This window comes from Etheostoma cragini, chromosome 18 (genome assembly GCF_013103735.1).
Source record: "Etheostoma cragini isolate CJK2018 chromosome 18, CSU_Ecrag_1.0, whole genome shotgun sequence".
Lineage (NCBI taxonomy): Eukaryota > Metazoa > Chordata > Actinopteri > Perciformes > Percidae > Etheostoma > Etheostoma cragini.
The window spans coordinates 23,230,137-23,241,967 of NC_048424.1; the positions used below are offsets into that span (position 1 = coordinate 23,230,137).

Here is an 11,831-nt window from a genome sequence, read left to right on the forward strand (position 1 = left end):
GAGGTTGCTACAAACAAACCGCACCTTTTTTTTTAATGCTTTTAGCGCGCTACAAACAAGGCGGTGCCAGTTGCAATGGCAGCACATGACCAGTCTCCATGTGGCAGTGGCGCTAAAAACCACTCAGCTGATTCATTCAGAGAATGAAGCAGTTCCTGCTTCGGATTTCATGTCACATGGCTTTCCCATACCACAACAACCTTTGGAGCAGTGGTTCAAGTTAAAATTGTAGTTAATGGTTTGAAGCATGTATCAAAGCTTCAGTGTCAGTCTTCCATCATTACCCTCAGGGATGTTCCAGACTGAGATTTCCTGGAGTTTCAGGGCCCTGGGCACATGCCCAATATGCCCATGCAGTAACCCATCTATGCATAGGACATTATATGGTCAAGAGCATGCCCTAGTACATGAGCGGCTTTGTTAATATGCTAAAAAAGGCCAAAACTGTCCATGAAATGTATCCGATTATTTGCCAAGGGTTTACCTGGACAAAATACGTGACTATTAACCCTCTGTACCCGAGACACTCCCCCACGAGTAAAAAAGCACCTCTGATTCATAGTTTAATTATTTTTTTAACCATACAAGCGATTGAATTACCTCCGGTTGCGTTTAAATCCTGACGAGTTTGCGTTTACGGAGGTCTTTTCCGGTACTTTCTAGCCTCTACAGGGGATTTTCTATTGAGCATGGAACCTCCAACCTCTTTGGGCTTTAAATCCACACTGTTATATCCAAGATTGATCCACTTTATGTCCATAATTAAGCTCTACTCCAGGTAGAGCTGGAGAGGAGGGGGGTTGCATCAATGAAAGAAGCAAAAAGTTAGGAGCAACTACAGCAGCAAGCAGTATCAGACCATTGGGGGAAGCCTGTAGGGAAGCTTTTTTTTTCTCAACCTGTGTGTATGATAGGAAGCATTCTCCAAACCGGGGAGGCTGAAAGCACCAGTGTCCTGCTATACACCGTTTACCAGGGTCCAAGGCAACAAGGACAAAGGGTTCCAAGGAGAGCCTAGCCTCCATCCTGCTTCCAAAGGTCTTTTTTTGGCTGACGGAAGCTCACACCACCATCTCCCCGGGACAAGATGCCTCTCCATGCCTGCCTTACTGACTGTGTGCACCTATGGGTCACCTATGTGACCGCGGCACAGAACAATATTGCTCTTCTGTCTTTGCCATGATTACTGAGCCTTTGGCTGTCCCCCTAGAGCTATAGCGACATCTGACTGCACATTTTACAGCTGAACTTCTGCATGCACGGGTAACAACTCCTTGCCAATATCACACGTGAGCTCTTGGACAGTCCCATAGCTCCTGGTGGTTCTTTGGATTGCACCTTGGACAGCAACGAGCCAAGAATGAGTTCCATCTGGAACTCATGTCTTTCTCTGGCTAATGGCAATGGCCCACAGTTTCTCCTAAAGAGCAGTTTCCTTTTAATCATTGTGCTTGTGTCCCTGCTGTGCATCTTGCGGCCACTGAGGCACACGTTCCCCTCGCACACACACACACACACACAGTCTCGCCACCACACTCTCATGCAGTACCGCAAGCAGGCCATGTCACACTGTGTCAGAATTAACCGGAGTAACCACCCACTCAAAGGTACCTGTTACCCTACTCAGTTATTCTACACCTCCCAGCTGATTAAGCGGGTTGGTGAGAGACCTGAGTCCCCCTTAGCAAGTTGTTTTTCGGTACTCCAATCCGAATACACATTTTGGCCGCTGACCCCGTCATGCATCTTGAGCATGGCTGGCAGCAGCCACACTTTTGACGCTGCCTACCACGGCTTGTGAGAAATGAACAATCACTTCACACAGCGGTGGTGAGGGCACGATACTCACTGCTAAGTAAACAGACAAGACAATGCCACTCTTGAAACGCTGTGCTGAGTGGAAACGCACGTTACCTATGATGAATAAGTGAAATTACCTATGAAGTTAATCACAAACGACTATACGTTTGTGGTAAAAGCTATTATGTATCATTATCTCAAGTAGAGATGAGGCTCTGATGTTAGAGCTGGCGGAGCTGCTGGAAAAACACACCATAGCCCAATCTCACTGCGTCCCTCCAGAGGACAAGAACCATGGGATTTACTGTTATGTCCTCAAACAGGAGCAAGATGACACCGATGCTGTACCTGTCTTTGTTCAACCTTATCATAAAGCAACTTTTTTAACTACAATTCATGCTTGGCAGTGTGTGCACTTGGCGATTGACATGTTCACATTTGTCCCCAAAAAAAGAATATTTCTGTGCTTCTCCGTCCTGGGAGATCCTGGGTCTTATCCACACTTAACACCATGTGATGCGCTGTTAGATCTGGTATGCCATCATGTCCATCCTCCTGCACTAGAGTACCCGTCAGGAATGCGGGAATTGCATTAATTAATGATTTTAATCTTAATTATGGAGCAACTTTAGAATCTATGTGGCAGGGCCTCACAATGTTAAGCAGGAAGATGAATTAGTCTACGCTATCTCCTTTTGGCTTTTGGTGTCACAGGTGGCATTGAGCTTTGCCCTTAACCCAATAGAAATAGCTCTTAGAGAGCAAAGCTTGCATGAAATAGAACAATAGTTACGTATTGTAACTCCTGATTCTTTGAGCATAGCCCTCTAAGATCCAGGCAAATAAGACAAATGCTGATGTTGGGAGCAGATATCTGGTCTCGCAGCTGTAATATACAATAATTGCAGATGTCAGAGAGACTTCTGCAGGCAGGGCACAAGGGCGCAAAAGATATCTACACAACTGTGCATGCGCGAGGAAAAAACCCAATAGCAACAGCTCTTAGAAGACTATGCCTTTACTCACAGAATCTAGAGTAACTATTGTTTTCCGGGATCTTTGTGCAATAAATCCAAATTGTTACTTCCAAGATTTATACACAATATGTCCGTAATTTTTGGTCATTTATAGAGAGAATTTTATTCCTTGTCTTTTGAGAGTAAACCGTGCAGTTTCTGTTTCAGTTGCAGGGGAGAGCCGGGACAATTGAAAATGTGGGACGGATTAAACCTTCCAGTTTTCTCCAAGTGCAATGAGGATAGACAGACTTCCTCAGGTGAATAGAGGAAGTTAACCTCCGATCAGCCAAATATCTTCCTGTTATTTCATTATATCACGGCGTTACAGCCAATAAGATTAGATTATACTTTATTCATCCCACAGTGGGGAACTGTCCTTGTTACAGCAGCATTTTCTTCAATAAAAGCAAAACAAACAAGGAAACACAAGAAAAACAGGCAAACAGCCAACGAGCAGAGGGTAGACTGAAAGTAAAGTGGCATCAAATAAAGGTATTGTAAAGTGTGGTTGCCATAGTACAAGGAACAATGTTGCGGTCTAAGTGAAGTTAAAATTAAATTGAATATGTAATAAAGCAAAAGTAGGTAACCGTAATATAAATTATATTCACCTGTGACCATAAATAATATTGAAAAAGTAAGTACTTGTAATGGAAAAAAAATGTATGTATGTATGTATGCATGTATGAAACAACATTTTCCACAACAGAACTATGACATAAATGGAAAAATTTACTGTTTTAGCTATAAAATGGCTGAATCATCCACAGTGCACGATATTTCAATAACCGCTTCCTACATGCTTCAGGATGACGGCAATTAGTTATTAACAGACATTTACAAAGACGTATCGCCTTGCAACAATCTGATATATAGTCAAATCTTAAAGTTGTGGGAAGTTTAAATGTCTTAACTGTATGTTTCATTTGTCCCCCGCATGCTGTTTCATTCCACCCCTCCACGAGGGACAGATGGAACATTACGCATGTCCCACTTTTGCTGTAATGATTTGTGAACGGCTTTGTTTAAAGCTAAAAATGCAGCTGTATCTGACAGATGACACGTGTAGGTTGATAGTCACTAAATATTAACTGTCAGAGTGATACGACCGCTTTGTAAATTATGTTTAATTAAAAAGTGTTTCAACTGTCCCGGCTCTCCCCTACACCATTTAATACCAGACACATGTAACTAGACTGTAGCACATTTGTAAAACAGGTTTAAAAGAGTTCCAAGATGCAGACGAAAAATGTTTCAACTATGCCCAGTCTCCCCTACCTACACACAGTAACATACTGATTACACTACAGCTCACAGGGATATAATGAACTCAAAGGGTACTATTTATTTTGCAGAGCAAGCATACATGTTTCCCAAGTGTCTTGACACAGCATTATGCCTGTGTGAAGTTTTAATTAGGCCTCTGGCTCTCTGGCACATGCAATGCCAAAAAGCGTCAGGCGGTGGCGCCAATATCAGTCTAAATCTTCTGTAAACTTTAATCCAAGCAGACATTCAGTTTTTCTGAAGTCATCAGTGAAACTTTATTATCCCTCACATGATAATTCTATGTCAGATAATGGTCTTTTTGGAGTGCATATCAATTTTAGTTTAAGAGATTTTTCTGTTAATTCTGGACTGTCTGCTTTCCCTCTGAGCCGCTGCATTAGGCGGTTAGTGTAGTCTAATCCTTTGTACAGGTGAACATGGAACTAGACATTCTCTCTCTCTCTCTCTCTCTCTCTCTCTCTCTCTCTCTCTCTCTCTCGCGCGCACCAGTCAGGAAAACAGATTTTTGGCGAGGGGCTTTTCCTCACAGGTCACAGATACCGCTGCTGAATGGAGAACAACACCTCCCCTCCCGGATGGTTTTGTGCCCACCCTCTTATATTAATAAGCTCCACTCATCGCTGAGAAGCGCGCCGCCTCTCTGTGATTACATGACCAATGCACTACGGCCGTGGACCCTGATTTGAGAGTCCCTTCGCGCCGCTGGGTGGACGCAGACGCACGGCTTACCCTCTGGAGCGGTCTGCTGCGAACATTGTGAGGGGCGAAGTCATGGTCATGGTGCCGGTACCGCATCGGTTTCTCATGGCACCGTGAGAACTTTCTTCCTGACTGCCCTTTTTTCATCTTGTGGTTTTAGATGTTTGTCAGCGGGATCGTGCTTCTTTGGGAAATTATCCGCCGTTTCCCCTTTCAATTATGTTCACTTTTGCTGCCTTCTGCTATATGCTGTCTCTGGTCCTCTGTGTGTCGCTGATCTTCTTTGCAATATGGCACGTAAGTAGCCTGGGATTAATATATTTTCTTCGTATATTTTTCTTGTGTTTTATAACCAGCGGATGGATCTTATCATCGGGATGTGTGCATTTTGAACGGGCAGGTGTGGTATGTTGTGCATAATACTCCTAGATAGCCCACATCGCTAAAAATTCATTCATTTGTCATATGTATGTTGCCTTTTGTAGCTTGCGCACTGATTCCCATTGCAAGATAATTTTCGGGAGATATTTCCCCAACGTGACAGGTGCACACCAGTGTCTTCAGCTCCAGCAGCCCTCTGCATCCATCGTTTTTACCACATTGTCACAATTTTACCACTATTATTTGACTACTTTACACATTAATGCTGACCCAATTTCAGATGCACAAATCCTTGCAACCCAGTGCAGCATCCCAGATAAATGAAATGGCCTTCCTTCCAGATCAATTAGGAAATCTTGAAATGCAACCTCCCCCCTCTCATCTTCCTGCTCTGCTCCCCATACCTCCAATCAAGCCTTAGCTCAGCTAGACACCAGTGTCAGTGTGATTGACTGCATTGTTATATTTGAATAATCTAATTATTTGCTCCCTGAGCAACATCTCCATCATGTAGAGCCATATGTAAAGACAGATTCGGGTCAGGTCTTCCAGCCTATTGCCCTGCATCTGCCTTTTGTATGGAAACAGCACCAGACCTGATGCACTGATCCTCTGGCAATTACAGCTAGTAGTCAGACTGTCAAACAGTGGCCTGTGTGTCTGACCAGAGCAGAATTAAAGACAACATGAAAGTGGGAGTGCAGCCACCCATAATGGTACAGTTAAATCTGAGTGGTTATGCTAAAGACAATACAAAAAATTGACTGACTATACAGCATCTTGATGATGCTAGGGACTACTACACTGAACGAAAGACACTCATAATCGAGGGGCAAAAACCACAACACCTCCTTCAGTTCTGTTTGTAATGGAGATTCAACAATGGTGGAATGATCCGAATGGAACACAATATTCTGTAGCTTTAGCAATAATCCATATGGCGCCAGGTTTTAATTTGCCTTCTGCTTCAGACTGCAAAAACAGAAGAGATGCCTCCTGCACTAATTAGCATTCACGTTGACAGACATGCAGCATAATATGCTGGGACTCCACACTGTGAGGAGAGATAATAATGGAGAGGCTGAGGTGGGAATGTGTGGAGCTGTGGAAGTGATCAGCAGAGCCAAGGCTGCACATTAACACCAGCCACCTGACAAATGCTGGGGGAATTTTGTCTGTACCTCTTTTACTTCTATCACTTTGCCATCTCCTTTTTTCTTCTTGAATTTCAAAATTGATCTGGTTTCAAAGACCGGCTGAAACAGACTCGTGCTGCCACAGTGGCCACTTGACCAAAAGGTTAGTTTTTAACGCCCTGAGCAGCAGTGCATTGCTAAAAAGAGCAAGTGTGCTGAGTCAAACTACCCAGGGTAAAATCAAGCTATAAATAAAGGGAGTCAGTGGAAATTTACATAAAAAGACACGGGCTATGAAAGCACAGAGGAGAGACAATGGGAGAATATGGGTAATAAACTGCTCTGACTCAACCTTATTACAGGACTGTCAGCAGGTAACATAAATGCTCGAGACATGGATCTCACACAATGACAAATGACTGGACACAGATGGACTTCTTTCATTAGTGGACCATAATCAATCAAATTATACACAACCAAGTTAATTAGCTCTTTACATACTCCTCCACTCATTTTAAAGATGCTGATGCATCTTACATTTACTTGTTTTATAAGTAGCAACTGATTTCTCTTCCATTTTGCTCATTTACACTCAGATAAGGCTATTTGGTATGGGAAAAAAGGACTTGTTGACCTCACTCTGTGATCCTATCCTGGACTGGGGAAGAGGGGGTAGGCACGACAGGAAGCACGATCGTTTTGGCTTACAGTAAAGGCAGTGAGTCTGTGTTACCTTGTTTGAAAGTAATCTATGCATTTGCCTTTTTATTTTTGACAATTTTGATATGCAAAAATGTTAATTACGCATTAAGAAATTGAACCCCAATCCGCAAAAAAGTGCTAAAATAATATATATTTAAAAACCAACGGGAGAGACCATCACAGCCAGACTCAAAACTATGAAACAGAGATTAGGGCTCCTATTTAAGTTAAGTTTAAGCTCTGTTTTTCAACTGTTGATTGGTAAGTTGCTGTTAAAGACATTTGAAGAGGCTCTTTTTTTTGCTTAATAATAATCATTTTGTGCTGGCTAAACCTTTATTTGGGGGGGCAAAAATCATTACATAACCCACTTATCAATCATCATTTATATGGCTTTATACATTTACTCTGGTAAAGTAGAGACGTTTCACCTCACTGCATTTGAGTAGTTACTACTGGCAGTTTGGGATTTGAAATACATAACATTATGATTTAAAATATCAGCTTTAAGCAGACCTAAATGGAATCTGCAGACTTTTTTTTTCTTCTGTTGTACATTTTTCGGCAGTGATCCTGAATTATAATATACTGAATTTAGCGATTGTTTGGACGGCAGCGGCAACTTTTGCTCAGTTCTCTCGTCCATCTCGTCCGTGCAGTAAAACTCCAGTGGCGACAGCGCGAGTTGAGCTCAGCCTGGTTTGTGGGGGGGGGCGGATGGAGTAAGTGCAACAGGGCAAGGAGGCATTTTATTGGTCCTTTCCAAGCGACCCGAGGCAGTGATTGGTGGGTGTTTTAAAATGGATTACAGCAGCTAGAGTATTAACTGCTGCACCAGTGGTATAAAATGGTAGCCTACACATTTCCTGTCTCCTAAATAGGCATAGCCTCATTTGAAAGTTGTGTATAAGAATTCATAGTTTCTTTTACTTTCATTAGATATTTACACAGCTACAAGCCATATTAACATCAAAAATTGATTTTGGTACGCCATTCACGAACTTTGGTTTACGTTACCTTATCATTGTAGCCAGACCTCGCGAGAGTTTGTTCCTGAGACAAAAACATAATTTTAGTGTCATAATGTTAAGGAGATATGTGGTGTCTGAAAAATAGGTCCAATATTTACTATGCTATATGAGGCAAAATAATAGGTCAAAATGTGTCTCAATGTTCACGTCCTCCATTGGAATCATTACATTAAGGACCTGCCGCTAGTCTCCTTAGGAGTCGTGGCTTTGAAGCAACTGATGTGAGGCAGAAACAGGAAACCAGTGATGGCCAAATGAAGCCTTGTGAACCAGCGCCATCTAGTGGGCTCAGAAAATAAACACACTGGATCACCAAGCTTCATTTGGCCATCACTACAGGAAACTACTCTGAGTTGGTGCGCCTCGTTTCTTAACAGTCTTTGGCTGCAGATGACAAATGTTTTTTTTTCCTCATTTTTCAGAGCCCATAAGTTGTTTAGTGAGTTTGGGGTGTTACCAATGCTGTGTTTGAAGCTAGGCAGTGTTCAGACAGAATGTGAAGCATTACTCACACAAATAGGATCGGAGACAGTGTACACACCAATTGTCCAAAATAATACCAGTTCTTAGTGTTCTTTCCGCCCTAGCTTCCCTCTTTTCTCTGTTGTTTCTATGTTAATAAATTATATTCAAAAAGACTTAACGGGGCTTAATTTTTGCTGTCTAAAATTCACTTAATGTTCTGTCTAAGCACACCTTAATTGTAGTACTAGAGTAAATTAGTAAATTGACCCAAATGAACATCTGTTATACACTAATATCTAAGGTTTCTTTAACACTAGCGGACATTAACCAGCATTAGCTAATGTTCCAGACCAAGTAAGGCTGTAGCAGCAAAACCCTTATCAGGCATGGCTAACAGGGAACTCAGGATGCAGGACTCAGACACGCAGTAACAGCAAAACAAAGGATTTATTGTATGCAACAGTACAAAACCAAGCAGGCAACAGTCTTCAAAAACACTGGCAGGCCGAACAAAATGGTAAATCTAGGGACTGTATCCAAAAACCCTACCATAGACTCAGGTTGAAAACAGGCGGAGGATCAGAAACACTTATAACTCAGAGGAATAAGACAGCATTGTAGAGAGCAGGAGTGAGGGAGTATCATTAAAAAAATACTAATACCAATAATAATAATAATACATCCACCTGAGGGGTGACAATTAGACACAAGTGCAAAACATTAGGGCTGAGAAGGTGATCACACAAGGTGGGAAAGGCAGACAAAGACCGGAAGGAAAGTGACCTGCAACACAAACACATGGTGCATTTCAAAATAAAACAGGAAGTGAGCAATGTACAGTGAAAGAAATCTGAGAACATGAGCTAGGATGGGGAGCTTGGCAAGACACTCCTGAGTTTATTGATTTGAGAAAGGATATTTGAATGCAGATGAAATAAAAATGTTCATTAATAGATATTTATTGATCCCAAAAAATGAGAAATTACGGTGTTACAGCAGCACATAGGAAACAAATATACATACATACATACATACAATATACATGAAATAATAATAATCATAAAACGTAAGCATAAAATATAAGAATAGAAGAACAAATATTTAAATATATACAGGATGGGAAAACAAAATGTGCAACTGCTTAAGTAATATGCTAAATGTATGCTAAAATGTAAATAAGAGCAGGTGCTAAGTCTTCCAAAGGTTTCATAGTCTTAACATGTATAAAACATAGACTTTTCTGTATTAATCCTTTTGGGATGACTCCCGCAAGGACATTGAAATTTCCAGCATCAGTTTTTAGCAAGAAGAATACAGTGTAGAAAAAGAAAGTATAAAGATAACAGTATTAATAACAATAAAAACCTTTGGCTATAAAACAATATTTACCATAATTTATATAAATACCATTAATATTCACTTCAGTCAAAAACTGGATCCACTAAAAAAAAACATGACCTATATTTGATTGTCAAATGATCCCATTCATATTTGGTTATTCTGCTTAATCTTTCTTTCCTTCTCTTGTGAAAGATTTGAACTCTTATTTAACCACAAATTTAGTTTTTTGAGCTTAATGGTAAAGGACTGCATTTGCTTTGTTTTACAGCAAATTCAAATATTTTTGAGTATGAAAGCAAGTCATCTGATCAGTCAGGATTTTGTTTTGGTGTGTGTGTGTGTGTGTGTGTGTGTGTGTGTGTGTGTGTGTGTACACACACACACACACACACACACACACACACACACACTAAAAATGTACATTCCACTCCATTATAGACCGAATACCAGCTGATCTGAGTGGGTGGCTGATATATAATCCCATATCTACATTACGCGTTGTCAGCAACCATTCATCCAATGTTCCAAAGGCACATTCTGTTCACTAATCTATATCATTTAAAAAAAAAAAAAAAAACTGGATTGGAGATTGGAGAAGGATTTTGCAATTATGTAATTATGTAATCTGAATGCTGCTGCCCTGGTAAAAAAACAAACAATTGCCACTGACTCAGCTGGTATTCTGTCTACAATATATATATATATATATATATATAATATATAAATAGTGAGGAAAATAAGTATTTGAACACCCTTTTATTTAGCAAGTTCTCCCACTTAGAAATCATTGAGGGTCTGGAATTGTCATCGTAGGTGCATGTCCACTGTGAGAGACCTAATCTAAAAAAACAAATTGTGTATCTATTTATTTGTATGATACAACTGCAAATAAGTATTTGAACACCTGAGAAAATCAATGTTAATATTTGGTCCAGTAGCCTTGGTTTCCAATGTTTCCTGTAGTTCTTCACCAGGTTTGACACCCGGCAGAAGGGATTTTGGCCTCCCCTCCACACAGATCTTCACTAGATCAGTCAGGTGTCTGGGCTGTTGCTGAGAAACACAGAGTTTGAGCTCCCTCCAAAGATTCTCTATTGAGTTTAGGTCTGGAGACTGGCTAGGCCATACCAGAACCTTGATCTGCTTCTTCCAGAGCCACTCCTTGGTTGTCCAGGCTGTGGTCTCCGGGTCAATTGTCATGTTGGAAGACCCAGCCTCGATCCATCTTCAATGCTCTAACTGAGGGAAGGAGGTTGTTCCCCAAAATCTCCCAATACATGGCCCCAATCCTCCTCTCCTTAATACAGTCACAATCACCCTGTCCCATGTGCAGAACGCCCCCCCCCCCAAAAGCATGATGCTACCACCCCCATGCTTCGCAGTAGGGATGGTGGTCTTGGGATGGTACTCATCATTCTTCTTCCTCCAAACACGGTTAGTGGAATTATGACCAAAAAGTTCTATTCTGGTCTCATCTGACCACATGACTTTCTCCCATGACTCCTCTGGATCCTCCAAATGGTCATTGGCAAACTTAAGACGGGCCTTGACATGTACTGGTTTAAGTAGGGGAACCTTCCGGGCCATGCATGATTTCAAACCATGACAGCCACAGCCTACCAACAGTAACCTTGGAAACGGTGGTCCCAGCTCTTTTCAGGTCCTGGACCAGCTCCTCCCTTGTAGTTCTGGGCTGATTTCTCACCTTTCTTAGGATCATTGAGACCCCCCGAGGTGAGATCTTGCATGGAGCCCCAGTCCGAGGGAGATTGACAGTCATGTATAGCTTCTTCCATTTTCTAATGATTGCTCCAACAGTGGACTTTTTTTCACCAAGCTGCTTGGACATGTCCCCGTAGCCCTGTCCAGCCTTGTGAAGGTGTACAATGTTGTCTCTAGAGTCTTTGGACAGCTCTTTGGTCTTGGCCATGTTAGTAGTTGGATTCTTACTGATTGTATGGGGTGGA

At 41.6% G+C, this 11,831-nt stretch overlaps 1 protein-coding gene across 3 annotated transcripts in view; it reads left to right on the top strand.

Annotated features, from left to right (window-relative positions):
* Positions 1-4,659: 4,659 nt before the first annotated feature.
* Positions 4,660-11,831, top strand: part of cnih3 (cornichon family AMPA receptor auxiliary protein 3) — a 107,851-nt gene continuing 100,679 nt past the window's right edge. For all 3 annotated transcript variants that reach the window (XM_034899833.1, XM_034899835.1, XM_034899836.1), the window contains exon 1: positions 4,660-5,105. In XM_034899833.1, coding sequence (XP_034755724.1) covers positions 5,028-5,105 — 78 coding nt within the window. In that variant the 5' untranslated portion in view covers positions 4,660-5,027. The remainder of the gene's footprint in view (positions 5,106-11,831) is intronic.